This window comes from Trichechus manatus, unplaced genomic scaffold (assembly GCF_000243295.1).
Source record: "Trichechus manatus latirostris isolate Lorelei unplaced genomic scaffold, TriManLat1.0 scaffold00008, whole genome shotgun sequence".
In the NCBI taxonomy this organism is placed as follows: domain Eukaryota; kingdom Metazoa; phylum Chordata; class Mammalia; order Sirenia; family Trichechidae; genus Trichechus; species Trichechus manatus.
This window is the reverse complement of record NW_004443944.1, coordinates 25,184,501-25,203,731: the sequence shown is the minus strand read 5'-3', so window position 1 is coordinate 25,203,731 and position 19,231 is coordinate 25,184,501. Positions and strand designations below refer to the sequence as shown.

Below are 19,231 nucleotides of genomic sequence, written 5' to 3'. Positions count from 1 at the left end.
CATTGAGAGTAACAATGTCCAGTTGTTACCATATATTTCTAAAGCATTTTATAAATGTTCATTAATCCTAAATAATAATAGCTGACATTCATTGAACACTATTTCTGTGCTAGGCTCTGTGCTAAACATATACTATTTCACTTAATTCTGACAGTAACCTTGTGAGGTAGATCTCTTATTACCTCCATTTTACAAATGAGGAATCAGGCTCAGAAAGGGTAAGTAACTTGCCGCAGGTTCACACAGCTAGTAAGGGGTAGAGCCAGAATCTGAAGCCCAGCAGTCTGACACCGCAGCCCATGTTCTTAGCCACAGTCTCATCCAAACCAAACCTGTTGCTGCTGAGTTGATTCTGACTTATAGCGACCCTGTAGGACAGAGTAGAACTGCCGCATAGGATTTCCAAGGCCGTAAACTTTACGGAAGCAGACTGCCACATTTTTCTCTCGTGGAGCAGCTTGTGGGTTTGAACAGCTGACCTTTTGGTTAGCAGCTGAGCACCTAACTACTGCACAGCAGGCTCCTTCAAACCCATCCCCGCATCCCGCCTCAATAAAATAATATAATTTGAAGTCGGGGTTAATAATCTCAAGAGCTGCAAGTCTGCAGTCTCTGGGAACTTTGAAGAACAACTATGTCAGACTCACAGAGTTCCCTTGGGCGGACACAGGTTGTTTTCACCGCCTGTTCGTCTGTAGTACCGGTGGTAAAGAAAAGCTCAGAGGAAATAGGGCCTGGCCAATGTTCAGATGGTAAATGCAGGTGAAGTTCTGCTAAGAGATTTGCAGGCTCCAGGAGGATCCCATGTTTGAAGTTTTGTTTGTGGACACTTCTAGTGCTAAAACATTGGTGCATTTCCTCACAGTCCTTGTGGGGAGTTGTCTTTAAACATGCTTGTGAAGAGGTTGTACACATTTAGTTGCACTTGAACCTTTTTTTTTTAATCATTATGATACAGTGTAAATGAATTATTTCTGAAACTCCGTGTTTTTATTTTTCAGTTTCTGACCGATGGAATGCTGGTCAGGGAAATGATGGTTGACCCTTTGTTAACAAAATATAGGTAAGTGTGCTTTTCCTATGATGATTTTCCTAATGTTCTGAAAGTACACAAATAGTTGTGTTATAGCTTGGATTTGCATCTGCATTCTACTGCCCCAGAGCTTTTCTCCTTACCTTGGCTGCTGCAACCTTTGATGTTTCTCTTAGAATTTAGGTAACAAGGCCATTTACAGACATCAGTGGGCACATTAAGACTCCTGTCATTATTTAAACCGTCCTTAACTTGTTCTTTTTATCTTGCCCGTCATATTCCAGGATTGGTTGTGACTGCGGAATCTTAGCGCAGATTAGAACTACACACTGTTTTGTTGAATGTAATATGCAGGGTCCAAATAATTACTGATCACTTTCTCCCTCCTTGTGTGTCTTTGTGTATCCCTTTAGCACTAGGTATCCCACACAGGCTTTTCAGTTCTCTGGGAAGGGGTGTCACCTATGATTGCCTGGTATACACGTGATGCAGCTGTGATCATGTGCCTCTTTGTTCTGTTTTCTACAGCTTAACAGTCTTCAGGGGGTTGGGCCTTGTTCTGATTTTTATGTGCTGTGTGGGGTTACGTGTCATATTGTAACTTAAAATCAGATGTTAAATCCTATTGGAATCCAGTGATGGTGATAAAAACTCTTTGGAGATGGCAATAAATAGACCATTTTCTTCACAAAGATGTGTTAAGGCCACTGTTTTTATTAGTTTATGAATACCTCATTGTCCCAGGAGTTACTTTGTTTTACTTTTGATACAGGCGATTGCATGTCTCTTTGGTGGTCTGGGTAGGAGAATATGGGGTGGTTTGTTTGAATGCTCACTGACATCTTCCTTCTTGATTCTTAGTGCCATCATGCTGGATGAAGCTCATGAGAGGACCTTGTACACCGACATTGCCATTGGCTTGTTAAAAAAGGTATGACTTTTCTGTCACACTTTTATTGTTCTGTTTTGTGTGTTTTGCCCGTTTACGAAAGTAATTATAGCAATTTGGAAAATCCTTCAAAATACAAAGGAAAATATTAAAATCACCCATATTCCACTCACTCAGAGACGCCACTGTTAAAATGTCAGTATGTTTTTTTCTCTTTTTTCTGTGTGTGTCTGTGTGTGTGGCACATACCTGTTTAAGTGTAATAGGGATTGTATTGTATTTTCTAATTTTTTGTGTTGCGTTCTTCCCTTAAAGATCACCAGGATCATCAAGATCATTTTCCTGTGTCATTAAATATTCTTTGAGGACATTATTTTTAATGGCTATATAATCACATGTCTCTACCATGAAGTATTTAACTCTTTTTCTACTATTAGACATTTATTTGCTTTTCAGATTTTAAGTGTTTTGAATAATGATGCAATGAATACCCTCGTAGTTAAATGTGTTGCTTTTGTTTCTTTTTTAACTTTCTGTTATAGAAGATTTTAAATTTCTTACAAAGTAGAGAGACGAATATAATAAACCTTTACGTGCCCATCATCCAGCTTCAACAATTGTAACTCATGACCAATCTTGTTTCAGCTCTGCGTCACTCTTACCCTTCCCCATATTTTCTGATTGTTTTCTTTGGGCAAATTCCCAATCACAGGAGTCTAGAAAGAGGTGATAGAGCAGGTGATAAAGAGCATGCTGGGCTCTGTGCCAGACTTCCTGAATTCAGATCCTTGACTCTGCCCCTCTGTTGGCCGTGTAACCTTGGTCAGGTTACCTAGCCTCTCTGCAACTCCATTTACTCATCTCTAAAATGAGGATAAGAATACTCTTTATATCTGTCCTGTCCTGTGGTCTTATAGTGTAGCCACTAGCCACCTGTGGCTATTTAGAGTTAAATTAATTAAAATAGAATGCAATTAATATTTCAGTTACATTGTCTACATTTCAAGGGCACAATAGCCACAGGTGACTAGTAGGCTACTGTACTGGGCAGTGCAGATATAGAACATCTACATGGTTGCAGAGAGTTCTGTTGTGCAGACCTGATCTAGATCCTAAGTTGTGAGGCTTAAATGACATGATGTCAAACTCTCAAAATGGTGCCTGGCTCAGGGTTACAACTAGCCTATAAGGTGGCTTTGTGCAGAATAGAAAAAGATGCCTCCTCTGGAACGATGTCCATAGCTAGTGGAGGGTGGGCTAGATTCCAGATGCCACCAGACTCAGCCAGGTATCTTTTTGCAGTGCATACACTACACAACTGTACGTTTTGGCCCTAGAATGGCACATATTTCAGTATATGTTGGCTGCTGTTGTTATTGTTATTTTCATTATTATTTTATTCCCTGGACAAAGGGGAATAAAACACTTTCTGATGCCTGCTAGGAATTATCCCACCAATTGATTACCTTCCCAGGAACAGTATATAAGAGGACCTGTTTCATTGAACCTTTGCCAATACTATTAGCCTTAAAAAAAATAAATCCTTGCCAATGGGATAGATGAAAACAATGATCTCATTATTATTATATATTTTCACTATTCGTTTATTTGATCATGTCTGATAAGCCTGTTGATTATGTATGTTTCTTTGAATACTTGTTAATAACTTTTTCCATATTTCTGTCTTAGTGTTACCATTTTTTATTTGTTTGCTTTCGATGTATGATTTCATACTTAACCATATATATATAGATTCTGACTATACAGAGATCAAGGTGTCAGGGAAAAATGGTTTCATTCTAAGTAAATTCAAATTCAGGTCTTAAAGTTCCTTTATACTTCCTCTGAAACATTTTTTTAAAAATCTTTTTATCTTGGAAATTTTCAAACATTTGCAAAATTAGAAAAAATACAATGAACCTCCTTTTGCCTATGACTTTAACCATGATTAATTTATGCTCAGTCTTGTTTCTTCTGTAGGCCCGTCTCTCTACCAGAAAAATACACGCACTGGATTATTTTGAATAGTAGTTCCAGACATCAAATTATTTGATCCATAAATAGTTCAGCGTGGTCATTATTTCCTGCTGCCTTCTTTTGTAGATTCAGAAAAAGCGAGGGGATCTCCGCTTGATTGTGGCCTCAGCCACTCTGGATGCAGAGGTAAGATCTCACACTGGAATTGGTGGACACATTGTAGGGAAGTTACCTCCAGCAAGAACTTGTCCTTGCCAGAATAGCCTACTTTCCTTATAGGGCCAGCTGATGTCCTAGATTCTATGTGGGTGGAAATAATTTGAGTTTATAATTACCTACTTGTCTTGTTTCTCTACATACTATATTTCTCCCCACATAGGCAGCTTCTTTTTATTACTTTTTTCAGTATGAGGCTATATTTCTTGAATTTATTATGACGATAGCATATATAGAAGCCCTGGTGGTGCAGTGGTTAAAAGCACTTAGCTGCTAACTGAAAGATCAGTGGTTCGAAGCCAGTAGCTGCTCCGTGGGAGAGAGATGGGGCAGTCTGCTTCGGTAAAGATTACAGCCTTGGAAACCATATGGGGCAGTTGTAGTCTGTAGTATAGTCTTGCTATATGTTGTAATCAACTCGACAGCAGTGAGTTTGGTTTATAGCATATATATTTAGATTTTTTGTGCAATTGAGTTTTCCCCTGTACATATAAGTGTTATAAATTTCTGGGCTAAGTTTACATTATTTTTCTCCCTTGATAACTAGCATTTTAGTTAAAATAGTAATTAAACTCAACAAATATTTTTGGCCACTTGCTCTATACATGTTAAGCACAGTTCTGGATATGGATGATTCCTATACTCCCTGACTTCTCAGAGGAAACAGACACATAGATAGATGGTTCCAGCTCAGTGTGATGAGTGTATTCAGTACAAGAGTGTTCAAGGTGCTGGGGCAGTCCAAGGAGGTGCTGAAGGACATCAGGGTAGGGGCGTTCAGAATCTTTCACAGAGGAGGTGACTGCTGGGTTTGAAGGAGGAGGTACAGAAGTTTGCCAGCTGGGCAAGGGTGGGGAAAGGCATCTTAACTTTGCCGAGAGGCACAGGGGCACGAAACCATGCGTTCAGGAGCTGTGAATCAAGTGTAAGGTCTTACCTTGTCTTCAAGGTGTCCGGGGTGATTTATCCCCCAGCCACCTCTCTGAATTCATCTCCTTGCAGTTCTTCCAGCACTCCCTACACTCCAGCCACTTCGGTCCCCTTGCTGTTCGTCAAAATACACAAGCATGTTTCTGCTCTGGGGTGGGGACCCTCTTTCTAGAACATTTTTCTCCCAGGTGTTCTCATGGCTCAACCCTTTTTTCATTCCAGTCTTGCTCAGACATTATCTCCTCAGAGAGGCCTTTCGTGAGCACCCTGTCTTAAAACAGTGCCCTATTTTTCTCTATCCTCTTACTCTTAATATTATTTTCTTTTTAGTGTTTATCATTACCTAACATGCATTTCCAAGTGTTTGTTTATTGTATGTCTCCCATCACTAAAATGTAAGCTCCATGAAGATAGGGATTTTGACTGTGTTATTTATTATTTTATCCTGTGCCTGTACAACAGTGTCTGTCTGGTATAGAGTAGGCACTCGGATTGAATGAATTTTAACTGAATGGGAAGCAATAGGGGATTAAAATGGAGAGGCTGGCAGGGTCAGATCAGGGAAGGCCTACAGGCCAAGCAAAGGAGGATGGGCTCCATCCTGTACTGGGTCAGGAGCCATGAGAGATGTGAGGGAGGGCAGTGACTTGATCATATTTGGGTTCTAGAAAGATCACTTAGGGTGCTGTGTAGAAGAAACAAGAGTGGAGTTGGAGATACCATTCAGGAAGCCAGTTCTGTAATCCAGGTGAGATATGAAAAGGACCGAGTTCCTGACCTCCCCATGGCTTCAGGGATGCAGAACAACTTGCAGAGAGAAAAAGCTCAGCATGGATAAGAGAGGTGTTTGCGTGTGTGTCTGGGATGGTTTCTCAGGCCTTTTCACAGGCTACAGGATTCTGTTGTCTTAGGTCTGCCCATGCTGACTTTTGGGTCTGAGTCCCTTTGTTGTCCTCTTTAGCTCATCCTCATCTCCTTCATGATACCTGCCGGAGGACTATTTCAGGGACTATACCTGACCTCACCTTCTCTTATCTCCTCCGTGGCTCCATTACACAGAGCGTCTTCTTTCTTTTTAAACTTATTCTTAAACTTTTTTCTTGTAATTTGATTTTAATTTTATTATGGTAAAAAATATGTATAACAAAAAGTTTGCCATTTTAACCATTTTTAATTGTACAATCCAGTGACATTAATTACTTCTGCCGTGTTGTGCTACCATCACCACTATCCATTTCTAAAAGTTTTACATCACCCCAAACAGGAAGTTAGTATCCCTTCAGCAATAATTCTCGTTCATCCTCCTTCCTCCCCCTAACCCCTGGTTAAAAAAAAAAACAAAAAACCAAACCCGTTGCTGTCCAGTCGATTTCGACTCATAGCGACCCTATAGGACAGAGTAAAACCGCCTCATGGGGTTTCCAAGGAGTGACTGGTAGATTTGAACTGTCAACCTTTTGGTTAGTAGCCTGAGCTCTTAACTACTGTGCCAACAGGGCTCCTAACCCCTGGTAACCACTAATAAACTTTTGTCTCTATGTATTTGCCTGTTCCAGATATTTCATATAGGTGGGATTATGCAGTATTTGTCCTTTTATGTCTTACTTCACTCAACATAATATTTTCAAGGTTCATCTATATTGTAGCATGTTTCAGCATGTACTTCGTTGCTCTGTATGGTTAAATAATATTTAATTGTATGTATATACCACATTTTGTTTATCCATTCATCTGTTGATGGACACTTGAGTTGTTTCCGCCTTTTAGCTATTGTGGGTAAAATGCTGCAGTGCACATTGGTGTAGAGGTATTTGTTTGAGTTCTTGCTTTCAAGTCTCTTGGGTATATACCTAGGAGTGGAATTGCTGGGTCATGTGGTAATTTTACGTTTAACCTTCTGAGGAACCGCCAAATGTTTTTGATGTACCGTTTTACATTCCCACCAGCAATGCACAAGGGTTCCAATTTTCCGCATTCTTGACAACACTTGTTTTCTGATAATAGCCATCCTAGTGGGTCTGAGGTGATATCTCATTGTGGTTTTGATTTACATTTTCCTAACGACTAATGATGTTGAGCATCTTTTCATGTGCTTATTGGCCATTTGTATATCTTCTTTGGAGAAATGTTTGTTCAAGTCCTTTGCCCATTTTTTAATTAGATTGTCTTTTTGTTGTTGAGTTGTAGGTGTTCTTTATGTATTCTGGATATTAAACCCTTATCAGATACATGATTTCCAAATATTTTCTCCCATTCTGTAGGTTGTCCCTTCACTTTTTGATAAAGTCCTTTGATACCCCTAAATTTTTCTTTTGTTGTTCATGCTTTTGGTGTCATATCTAAGAATCCATTGTCAAAAACAAGATGTTGAAGTTTTACCACAATATGTTCTTATAAGAGTTTATGGATTTAGTTCTTCTATTTAAGTCATTGATCCATTCTGAGTTAATTTTCATATTATGGTGTGAGGTATGGGTCCAACTTCATTCTTTTGCATGTGGAGATCCAGTTGTCCCAGCGCCATTTATTGAAGAGATTATTCTTTCCCCATTGAATGGACTTGGCACCCTTGTGAAAAATCAGTTGGCTATAGATATGTAGCCTACAGTTTCTGTTGTGTTTGGAAACTATAATGTCTAAGTCTTTTCTTCAAATCATTGTTAATTAATAATTGCTCACAATTATCTTTTATTTATGGTCTTTTGGCTTGGCATAGGGATTTCAAAAAATAACTTCTTTCAGTTCTGTCTACAGTAGTTGATATAGATGGAATTTTTTAAAGTGATGTCTCAGTTTCCTAGGGCTGCCATAACCCGTAAAACCCGGTTGCCATTGAGTCGATCCCGACTCATAGTGACCGTGTAGGACAGAGTAGAACTGCCCCATAGAGTTTCCGAGGAGCAGTTGGTGGATTTGAACTGCTGACCTTTTTGTTAGCAGCCGTAGTAGCACTTCACTGCTGTGCCACCAGGGCTTCCCCGCCATAACAAAAGACCACCAAGTGGGTAGCTTTAAAGAATAGAAGTTTATTGTCTCGAAGTACTGGAGGCTAGAAGTCCAAATCAGGGTATTGGCCATGCTGATTCCTTATGAGGGCTTTGAGAGAGGAACTTTTCCATGCCTCTCTCCTGGTTTCTGGTGGCTGCCAGCAATCCTTGGCATTCCTTTGCTGCTTATAGATGCATCTGCTTCTGTCGTCACATCGTGTCTGTCTTTCCCTGTGTCTGTTCTTTTTAATAAGATGCCACTTGGAAGAGATTAGGATTAGGACTGTCTTCGTTATCTAGTGCTGTTATAACAGAAATACCACCAGTGGATGGCTTTAACAAAGAGAAATTTATTCTTTTGCAGTCTAGTAGGCTAGAAGTTCAGATTGAGGGCATCAGCTCCAGAGGAAAGCTTTCTCTCTCTGTTGGGCTCTGGAGGAAGGTCTTTGTCATCAGTCTTCCTCCAGTCTAGGAGCTTCTCTGCACAGGAACCTTGAGTCTAAAGGAAGGGCTCTGCCCGCATGCATTACTTTCTTGGTGGTATGAGGTCCCCCTGTCTCTCTGCTTGCTTCTCTCTTTTATATCTCAAAAGAGATTGACTTAAGACATAATCTAATCTTGTAGATCTCATCAACATAATTGTTGATAATCCAATTCATTAATATTATAGTGATAGATAGGATTTATAGCACATAAGACAATCACATCAGATGACAAAATGGTGGACAATCACACAATACTGAGAATCATGGCCTAGCCAAATTGATACACATATTTTCTGGGGACACAATTCAATCCATGACAGGACCCACCCTACTCCGGTATAACTTCATGAATTTGACTGATAACTCTGCAAAGAAACTCTCTATTTCCCAATCAAGGTCACATTCACTGGCGCAGAGGTTAGGACTTCAACATACATTTTGGGGGACACAATTCAATCCATAACACGTGGGAAGATAAAATGTAGAAAATTCATTATAGATTGGGTATGCTGTGATGCGAGGCATGCTGGGGCTTCAGTACCATTCAGCTGGGCCCTCCGTGGGCTAGGACCATTAATTGCTTTATCCCTTCCTCACCTGCATATCTAGTGCCTTCTCTGTTAGGGGGGAGTTGAGGTCTGTGTGTGTATGAGGGGTGATCTGTGTGTGGGGTGGAGGGATCTATGTGTGTGGGTCACTTTGTGTGGGTGGGCAGGGGTCCCTGTGGGGTGTGATATATGGGTTCACAAGTGAGAGGAAGAGAGTGAAGAAGAGAAATGGCAGAAGAGGAAGAAAGTGGAAAGAGTGTGAGTCGGGGTTGGGCAGGGTGTGGTTTAGGTAGCATTTTGACCTAGAAGCCACAGTTGTACCCAGAGCTCATTCTTGGTACCTCCAGCTTCTGGAGCTGTGAGAGTCAGACTAATTCCAAGCCTCACTGCCCAGAAGAATAGGTCTGCTGATAATCTGCCTGCCCTGGTTTCTCTCAGGGCCTGGGCCGGGCCCAGCCTGCAGATGAAGACACCAGCGATTGCAGCTGGCAGGCAGAGGGAAGCCGAATAGGACGGGGGCTAATCAAATAGTTGCCGTAATTAGTTTAGTTGCCTTGTTAATGTAAGCCTAATTAAGCGAGCATCTAGATAACACGACCAGGTATAATTACGAAGTGTTTATTACCATCGTGTCATATGCTGTTGTTTGTCTTTTATTTGCTTCCATCCACATGGTAGAAAATGTCGTTGCTGACAGCTCCCACAGTTTTTTGTCACAGGTCCAGCTACTTGGAGAGAGACTAATTGCTCTTTCCAGATTCCTGGGGAAGGATCTTGGGGTCAGCTGGGGTCAGGTACTCCCCCACAACCCCCAACCAATCTGCATAGGCTAAGGGGTGTTGGCCAACGGCTGGGAATATTGTATAGACCAGGGCTTCGAATTGGTTCCTTTCTGTTGGAACTCATGCTGAGAATTTGCATTTCTAACAAGTTCACTGCTGAGAATTTGCATTTGCACCCCAGATACACTGACTCAGCATCTACAGTTTAACAAGATCCCCAGATGATTCTTATGTACAGCTTCCTGGGAAGTTGTTAGAATGCAAATTCTCAGCAGGGGTTCGAACCAGAAGGAGCTGGTTTGAAGCCCTGGTATAGACATGGCTGCTGGGAGCCCACTTCTGTGGGTCAGGTGGGAGTAGCTACCAGGAAAGGGAATTACTGTGAACTGGAGAGACACCCAGCAGATGTCCACACCATTTAAATTGCGTTTGCTTCATAAAACTCAAAATTCTTCTCTTCCAGATGCGTTGAACTCCTTTAACTCTTCCTGTTTCTTCGTTCTGCCTAAGAGTCATGCACTGTTGGTGCTATACTTACTTGCTTTCTAGCCTATAGCTTCTGTGTGTATATATTTTGTATTTCCAAATAAAGATGAATGGTAAATATCTTAAGGATAAAGATTTTAAGGCCTCTCAGCAAATGTTGGATTTTATTTCTTGAAAGAGTAGCTCCATATCTTTACTCTTCCAGCATTTCATATTCCTTAACAGCTAAGGTTTAGCCATCTACTCCAACGAAATCGTTAAGGCACCATCTTCCTCCCTGTTCCACTTGCCTTTTTGGTAGCATTCAGCTCTGTCCACCAAACCCTTCGTAAAATCTTCCTCCTCCTCTGCCTTGTAGCTTCTGGGGCCTTGCTGCCCCTCCTCTCAGGCCGCCTCCCTCATGGCCCCTGACTCAGCTGACACTGTGTGCTGGTGGCAGTGTGACTGTGCTCCTGGGCTCCAGCCTCTGCCGCCCAGCAGCTGCCCAGTCACTGAGCATTGCTAAACTCACCTCCTTCTACAAACCTGGGCTCTCTGCTTCTCTGTCTCAGCCCCTCTCTCATTATAGTCATTCAGGCTTGAGGCCTCTGTTGCTGTGGGAATTTTTTAGCCCTGATTGACTAAGAGGTCATTCCCTCCTTCTCCCCACCCTGCATGTATGGTGAGCACGCTCACTAATTGCCAGGTCCTGTCAGTTTTACCTCTGAAATGCTTTGCTTTAATGCTGCCCCTGTGCGGTTTGCCCCTGAATCATTACATTAGAATAACTTCCTTAGCGTGCTTGCTTCCAAGGTCTTATCTCCCCTGCTCATCTCCAGAGTCAGCACCCAGAGCACAGGACGATAAAATCATGCCCTTCCTTACCGCCCTTGTCTTGCCCAACAGATAAAGCGCTTGCACAGGGTGGCATTCAGGCCCCTTCGGCTACTCACTGAATACCATTCTAGGCCACACCTGTGCCAAGTACTTTCACGCGCACTCTATTTAAATTGCACAACAGCCTTGCAGGAGAGTTAGCAGTATGTCCATTTTGTAGAGAGAATGCAGTGGTGAGGCTGGCCTGCCGTAGACCTCGGGCTCTGCTCAGCCAGAGGCCTCTTCACGTCTCAGCCCACACTCTGCTCTTATCCTGGGAAGGGGTGTCTGTTCCCCTCCCCAGCCAGTTCTCAGCCTCGTCATCCTTTAAGGCTCAGCCCAGGGATGCTGCCTCCTTTATGAAGCCTTTCCTAAAGCCAGCAATTATTGATCTTTTCACTCTCTCAGATTGTAATTTACAGCTCTTTTTTGGCCATTTAGTCATTCTGCTCAGGGTTTATTTTATAATTGGTTCTTTGCACGTCAGTCTCCCCCTGGATTATTTTCTCCTTTGGGGCATGGGGGTCTGTTCTCACTTGCTTGCTCATCCTTTCTAATGGGCCTGTACTGTGCATATCATAGGAATGCAGGAGGGTTGAAGTGACTTGAAGTGAATTTACCCAAAAGAAATTAAGTAAAGAATGGTGCCCTATGGAATTCTGCATAGGACAACATAGTTCTTTGGTGGCATAAAACACTTTTATGTCTGTGCTTAATCTTCTTCCACAACTTTGAGGTTAATGTATAGCATGCCAGTATTTTGTAGTTAAATCCAGTTTACTCTTTTAGAAGTACTCTTCCAAGTACATTCACTTTGTATTTGATGCAGTTCATCAGTGCACCTCCTGGGCTCCTGGGTTTCAAGGAGCCGAGATGGGCATGTTTTGTAAAGATACATGGGGAAATAAGGAAGACAGGACCTGGGATCGTATCGCCAGGCCTCACAGAAGAACAGAAAGTCAAGCCCAGCAAGGGCTCAGGGAAACTGAGAAATAGTCGGGGAAAGAGAAGGTCATTCAGAATCAAATAATGGAATATTCCACTAGACAGGATGTCTGTGTACCCTCAGCAGCTTCCCGTCAAGGCTCCTCTGACAGCGTAGTCACCTAGCTCTTCTTGGTTTCAGCACCTGATCCTGCTACTGCAGACCCTTACCCTGCTCTCTATGTATCTTGGGCTCACAATCCCCAAGAGGGATCTTTGGTTGAGTCTCCCCCTTTCCCATCATTGGCCAGAGCTTGTCCCAGTCCTCCTTACAGGCTGCAGCTCTGGTGGCCAGGTGCCACTGTATAGACTGTGGCCACCTGTTTGGGAGGAACTGCTGACAGCCACTTCTCTCAACAGGCTACAGTGGGAGTGTCAGAGAAGTATCTAATTGATGACCTACAAAATCATATAACACATTGTGCTAGCTCCTGTAGGGCATATATAGATGAGGAAGACACCGTCCCTGCCATGAAGTGGCCTCAAATCTACTGGGAAGGTTATAGTAAATATAGATGTGTAACTGTGGTGCCAGGAACATGTTGTTGTTGTTAGATGCCGTCAAGTTGGTTCTGACTCGTAGCGACCCTATGTACAACAGAACGAAACACTGCCTGGGCCTGTGCCATCCTCACAGTCACTGTTATGCTTGAGCCCATTGTTGCAGCCACTGTGTCAGTCCATCTCACTGAGGGTCTTCCTCTTTTGCTGACCCTCTACTTTACCAAGCATGATGTCCTTCTCCAGGGACTGGTCCCTCCTGAGAACATGTCCAAAAGCACATGAGATGAAGTCTGGCCATCCTCGCTTCTAAGGAGCATCCTGGCTGTACTTCTTCCAAGATAGATTTGTTCGTTCTTTTGCCAGTCCGTGGTACATACTTACTGTTAAAGAGTTCACGGAAGTAAAAGTTTCCTTTATAAATTGATACCTTGTGTGTTCAGGTCTATGCTTTCCTGATTGGAGCTACATATCAACCTGATTTAACCTGAATTATACCTTTTGACTTAATTTTCAGTTAAGTGAAATACAGGGGATAGGAATAAGATAAATAATACCATAGCTACACGTTAACTTAGATGCATAGTAAATGCAATTTTGACATCTTGTCTTTATTATTCTTATCAAACCTTTAGCAAAGAGTCTGTCATTGCAATGTGATTCCCCAAAAATTGCGATAAAAAAATATGAATTTGTTTTTTATGCTTTTGCAACCCATAGTCTGTATTACATATCTAATCCCCACTACCACCTTTGCTCTGTCAGTTTTATATTTTCTTTCTTTTCATGAATTACTATGAACTGTTTTTTAAGAGGAATGAAGAATTGATTTTTTTTTTTAATTTTAGAAATTTCGAGATTTCTTTAATCAAAATGAAACCAGTGACCCGACCAGAGATACGTGTGTGATCCTTACAGTGGAAGGGCGAACGTTTCCAGTGGATATCTTTTATCTGCAAAGGTTTGATGATACTTGAATCCTTAGTGATGGTGGTTAGAAACTAGACCTGTCATGTGGAATGATGAGAAACTGCATCTGCACACGGCCCCAAGGGTGCCTTGCCACGCTCGTGATGCTTTGTGTCTCCCTTCATCAATTTGATACTCTGGAACCCTGCTCAGCGTCACCACTGATTTAGTTTAAACTCTTGAAACTGATGTGTAAGTTTGTATAAATTGGTGGAGAGAACATTCTAGTAAAACTTAATAGTTCTCAGAACTGGGGTCAAATTGGTGAATTGAATCATTTGGTTCTTAGCTCTTTACATCCTTAGCAAGAAAGCGGTCAGCTTTTCTGGGAGGAGCCTCCTCGGACAGTAAGGAAAGCCAAAATCAAACCAGTTGCCATTGGTTGGTTCCAACTCATGGCAACACCATGTGTGTCAGAGTAGAAGTGTGCTTCATAGGGTTTTCATAACTGTGACCTTTTGGAAGCAGATCTCCAGACCTTTCTTCCAAGGTGCCTCTGGGTGGGTTTGAACTACCAACCTTTTGGTTAGCAGCCCAGTGTTTAACCGTTTGCTGTACCCAGGGACTCCCATTTGGACAGGAAAGGGGCCATCCTAATTCTTACATCTACCTACTGACTGGGCAAACAAAGACTAGGAGCCTAGTCCAGTGGTTGGTAAATCCAGAGAGTAGTGGGCTTGTCTTCTGAGTTGTTCTGGCTGTAGAGAACACCCATCAGCTCCATCCATGCATCCAGTGGTCAGGAAGGAAAATAGGCTCAAGAGATTGTGGGGTTCAGCATTGGAGCCACAGCCCTGATGTTCACTTGCCAGGGATCTTCGCATGCTAAGGACAGCATGCCTGTTTGCATGTGTTTATTATATTTTATTTATTTACAAATAAAGCTAAAAATCATAGTTTACTTGTAATTATGGATTATTTTTTAATGCTGCATTTAAAAAAAAAAAGAGTGAATATTTCATTCATCCATATACTAATTCCCTGCTGGGCAGGCCCAAACTAACTTTCATGAGGCTTTGCTGCCAGATTATTAGGGTAATTGTTCTATATCATTACGAGCATATCATAGTGATTTATTTATCCCATACATTTTTTTCAGTCCTGTTCCAGATTATATCAAATCAACTGTGGAAACTGTGATGAAAATTCACCAGACAGAGGGCGATGGAGACATATTAGCATTTCTTACTGGCCAGGTAATTCCATTGGACCTTTGCTGTGTGATCAGCAGACACGCTACGGCAGTGCCAAAATTGATACAGACGCCTGGTGCTTTGTTTACCCATTTATTTCATGTTTTGTTGTGTTCTGTGGTTGTGTAATTCCCTGAACATTTTTTGGATTGATGTCATTTATCTACTGATTAGATCGTCAGGGAGGCATTGGCTCCTGCCTGTTCTGTCTGCAGAGGGTTCATTGTATTTTAAATTTATTAGCAGATTCCAAAATAAATTAGGGAGTTCAGTCAACAGACAGTTTTGTTTGCTGAAATTGAATTTTGCATTCGGCACATCTTGCTGCCACCTGCCTCCTTTCCCAGTGGCACCCTTATGGCTCATCCTGGAGGTGGGAAGTGACCACCTTACTGGAAAAACATCTGAACAAGCACTGCCCACGTGCTCACTCAGGGTTCTAGCACTGTTCCGAACTACCCTCTGCTGTAATCTTTTCCACTGTCAAACGTTTTCCACAGTTCAGTAATCTTTTCTGGGGAGAGCTTACTGTGATTTTATGTGCCACAGCTTGTCCACACCCATGAAATGCTTTGTTTGCCACTGTATGTAAAAACTACGTAAAATAGTTATTGTTTTTATTTATCAGGGACTCATTGTGTTTAGTATAAATTTCAATAACTCATATTACAGTTACAAATATTCATGCCATTGGCACCATTGTTCAGTAGTATTTGATTAAATGCCTCCCCAGAGTGGACTGCGATAGAACTGAAATCCATGAATCTGACCAAAGTTAGAATCTTGACCCCAATTTTTGTTTTCTTTCAGTATGATAAAATGGCATGCTTTGAACTGATCTCAGATTCTTTGGTTCCTGGTTCCATGTTTTTAGGAAGAGGTAGAAACTGTTGTGTCTATGCTAATCGAGCACGCTCGAGAGCTGGCTCGCACTGGGATGAAGAGACACCTCCGAGTTCTCCCCATGTATTCAGGACTGCCTTCCTTTGAGCAAATGAAAGTGTTTGAACGAGTGCCACGCAGTGTCAGGAAGGTAAGAATATCTCGATGACCCAGGGTGTTTGCAGCTACCTATAATCATATTGGTGCCCCTTGCTATGTACTGGAAAGATTTTTTTTTATTGTTGTTGAAACTATACATAGATTTATAAACCTGCCCCATAGAAGGGCCACCCTGATGGTAACCTTTATTTGGTTTTTTTCTGCCTGCCTAATTTACCCTGTGACATGAAGCTGTCTTGGCTTGAGGGACTGTTTTGGTGCATTGTGATTAGTCAGGAACAAAAGATAAATGACTACAAATGACTTCTAAACCATTTGCTTTGAACATCAGTTTGCCTGTAGTGCCAACTTTAAATTAGTTAGTTCAAGGTGTGGCTTTAAAATACCTCACCTTGAAATTGGGGTGGAGAAGGGTGCGGTGGAAGCCTCAGTGTGAAGGAGCTAGCAGGCAGCTAGTCTGCCTACTGCTCATCATCCGTGTGGGCCTTACTCTGCTCTCCCTTTCCATTGGGGGAGGAATACACAGAACAGGCCTGCAGTCAGCTTGCAGTAGCTATTTACCATCAGGTGGCAGAGTGTAAAGTAGGTGAGGGGTGATCAGAGATCCACAAGCAGTCTCCAACAACTGGCAGGACTTGCTCCGTCTCTTGGTTATCAGGATGGACCAACTCAAACCTATTCATCAGACATGAATTGCAGGAGACCTGGATTTCATGCCTGAATTACGCTGCACCCTTGAATGAATTATTTAACCTAAAGCCTCAGTTTTCTTAGGTGTAAAACACAAATAATAATAACGTTAGAAAGATGGTTTTGTAAATATAAAATCTTGACTCTCTACTTCACAAAAATGTTAGGAAGATTTTTATAAAATATAGATGTAGAAGTACCTGAAAAAAGCCCTAAGTGACATGTATATACGTGTGTGTGCATGTCCCCTGCTGCTTAAAACCCTCCAGTGGCAGCTGTCCGTGTACTTGGAATAAAATACAAACCCTTCATGGTGGCCCACAAGGCGCTGCATGATCCGGTCCCTGCCTGCCTCCCCAACCTCATTTGTGCTACTTTGCCTCTTAATCTGTTCTGGCCGAGTGCTGGCTGTTTCCTCTTCATTTGAACTGTTTCTTCATCCTGAATCTCTACATGATTGGCTTCTTCTTACTCAGGTCCCAGGTCAAAGTCATCTTTTAGAGAGGTGTGCCCTGGCCACCGAATCTAAAGTAGCACCCTCCAGCCTCTGTCTTATAACATTATCTTGCTGGACTTCCTTCACAGTATTTGTCACTCCCTGAATTTATCTCCTTGTTTGTGTTCACCATTTCTCCACCCAGAGACTCACACTAGAATGGGAACTCCAGGAGCACAGGGACCTGTCTGTCTTGTTCATCAGTACATCCCCAGCTCCTTGAACAGTGCCTGGCAGGGCACAGACCCTCAGAAAATAGTTACTGTCTGAGCGAGTCAATGAATATACATGTACAAGGTGGTGATTTACTTTAGTTGTGCAAAGGGAACAACTAACATTTGTTGAATATTTATTACGTACCAAGTATTAGGCTTTTCTCACTTTATGTATATTTCTTATTTAGTCCCTGCAATAACTCAGGGTAAATATTTTATAGAAGAGGAAACTGATACTCAAGAGGTCATGTAACATGTCTGAGGTCACACAGTTAGGGAGAATTCAAGTGCAGCACCCCTGACTCCAAAACTCTTGCCTTTGCAGTATAACCAACTGCCTCTCACAATGTCTATAATGTTGGAAATGTCTTTAAGTCTTTGGGATTTTTAATGGTTTATTAGAAGTGAAAAGAGTCAGGTAACTTTTATCCTTACTCTTTTCTCGGTGGGGAATTTAGGTGATAGTGGCCACCAATGTGGCAGAAACCTCCATCACCATCAGCGGGATTGTATATGTGATTGACTGCGGCTTCATGAAACTCCGTGCCTACAATCCCAGAACAGCTATTGAATGCTTGGTGGTGGTCCCGGTGTCCCAGGCCTCAGCCAACCAGCGAGCAGGGCGTGGTGGTCGTAACCGCTCAGGGAAATGTTATCGACTTTATACAGGTTAGTGTGGCTTTCCTGAAGGGTTTTTGACTTTCTCATAGTTAGCCTGGGCATTGAAGAATATTATAAATATTGATCCTTAATGGGAAGAACTTAATATAAAATCCAGACCCCCCCCTTCCTTACAAGGCCCTCTGCAATCTGGCCCCCACTGCCTTCCTCACTGTAAACATAGCACTTTTTTTTTTTTTTTTATTGTTATGCTTTAAGTTTACAATTCAAGTTAGTCTCTCATACAAAAATTTATACATACATTGTTTTGTGACCCTAGTTGCTCTCCCTATACTGTGATAGCACACTCTTTCTTTCTACCCCGGATTTCCCATGTCAATTCAACCAGCTCCTGACCCTCTCTGCCTTCTCATCTCGCATCTGGATAGGAGCTGCCCATTTAGTCTCATGTACCTACTTGAGCTAAGAAGTGCACTCCTCATGAGTATCGTTTTATGTCCCATAGTCCACTCTAATCTTTGTCTGAAGAGTTGGCCTCTGGAATGGTTTTAGTTTTGTTCTAACAGAGAGTCCAGGGGCCATGTCTTTCAGGGTTCCTCCAGTCTCAATCAAACCATTAAGCCTGGTCTTTTTACTTTTTTCCTGCTCCATCAGGGACTCTCTGTTGGGTTCCCTGTCAGGGCGGTCATTGCTGGTAGCTGGCACCATCCAGTTCTTCTTGTCTCAGGCTGATGAAGTCTCTGGTTTATGTGGCCCTTTCTGTCTCTTGGGCTAGTACTTTATTTGTATCTTTGGTGTTCTTCATTCTCCTTTACTCCACATCGGTTGGGAACAATTGATGCATCTTAGATGGCCACTCACTAGCTTTTAAGACCCCAGATGCCACTCACCAAAGTGGGATGCAGAACAGTTTCTTAAAAATCTTTGCTATACCAATTGACCTAGATGTCCCCGGAAACCATGGTCCCCAGACCCCTGCCTCTGCTGCTCTGTCCCTTGAAGTGTTTGGTTGTATTCAGGAAACTTCTTAGCTTTGGTTTAGTCCAGTTGTGCTGACTTCCCCTGTAGTGTGTGCTGTCCTTCCCTTCACCTAAGATAATTCTTGTCTGCTTTCTAGTTAGTGAATACCCCTCTCCCTCCCTCTCCACCTTTGTAACCATCCAAGAATGTTTTCTTCTGCATTTAAACCTTTTCTTGAGTTCTTATAATAGTGGTCTTATACAATATTTGTCCTTTTGCGACTGACTAAATTCACTCAGCATAATACCTTCCAGATTCATCCATGTTATAAGATGTTTCACCCTTTCCTCATTGTTCTTTGTCATTGCATAGTATTCCATTGTGTGAATATACCATAATTTGTTTATCCATT

At 42.1% G+C, this 19,231-nt stretch overlaps 1 protein-coding gene across 2 annotated transcripts in view; it reads left to right on the top strand.

The window, feature by feature from the left end:
• DHX35 (DEAH-box helicase 35) overlaps positions 1-19,231 on the top strand; it is a 92,503-nt gene that overhangs the window by 34,282 nt on the left and 38,990 nt on the right. For both annotated transcript variants that reach the window (XM_004370346.3, XM_023724686.1), the window contains exons 6-12: positions 1,002-1,063; positions 1,895-1,964; positions 4,026-4,085; positions 13,522-13,634; positions 14,742-14,838; positions 15,710-15,868; positions 17,697-17,907. In XM_004370346.3, coding sequence (XP_004370403.1) covers positions 1,002-1,063; positions 1,895-1,964; positions 4,026-4,085; positions 13,522-13,634; positions 14,742-14,838; positions 15,710-15,868; positions 17,697-17,907 — 772 coding nt within the window. The remainder of the gene's footprint in view (positions 1-1,001; positions 1,064-1,894; positions 1,965-4,025; positions 4,086-13,521; positions 13,635-14,741; positions 14,839-15,709; positions 15,869-17,696; positions 17,908-19,231) is intronic.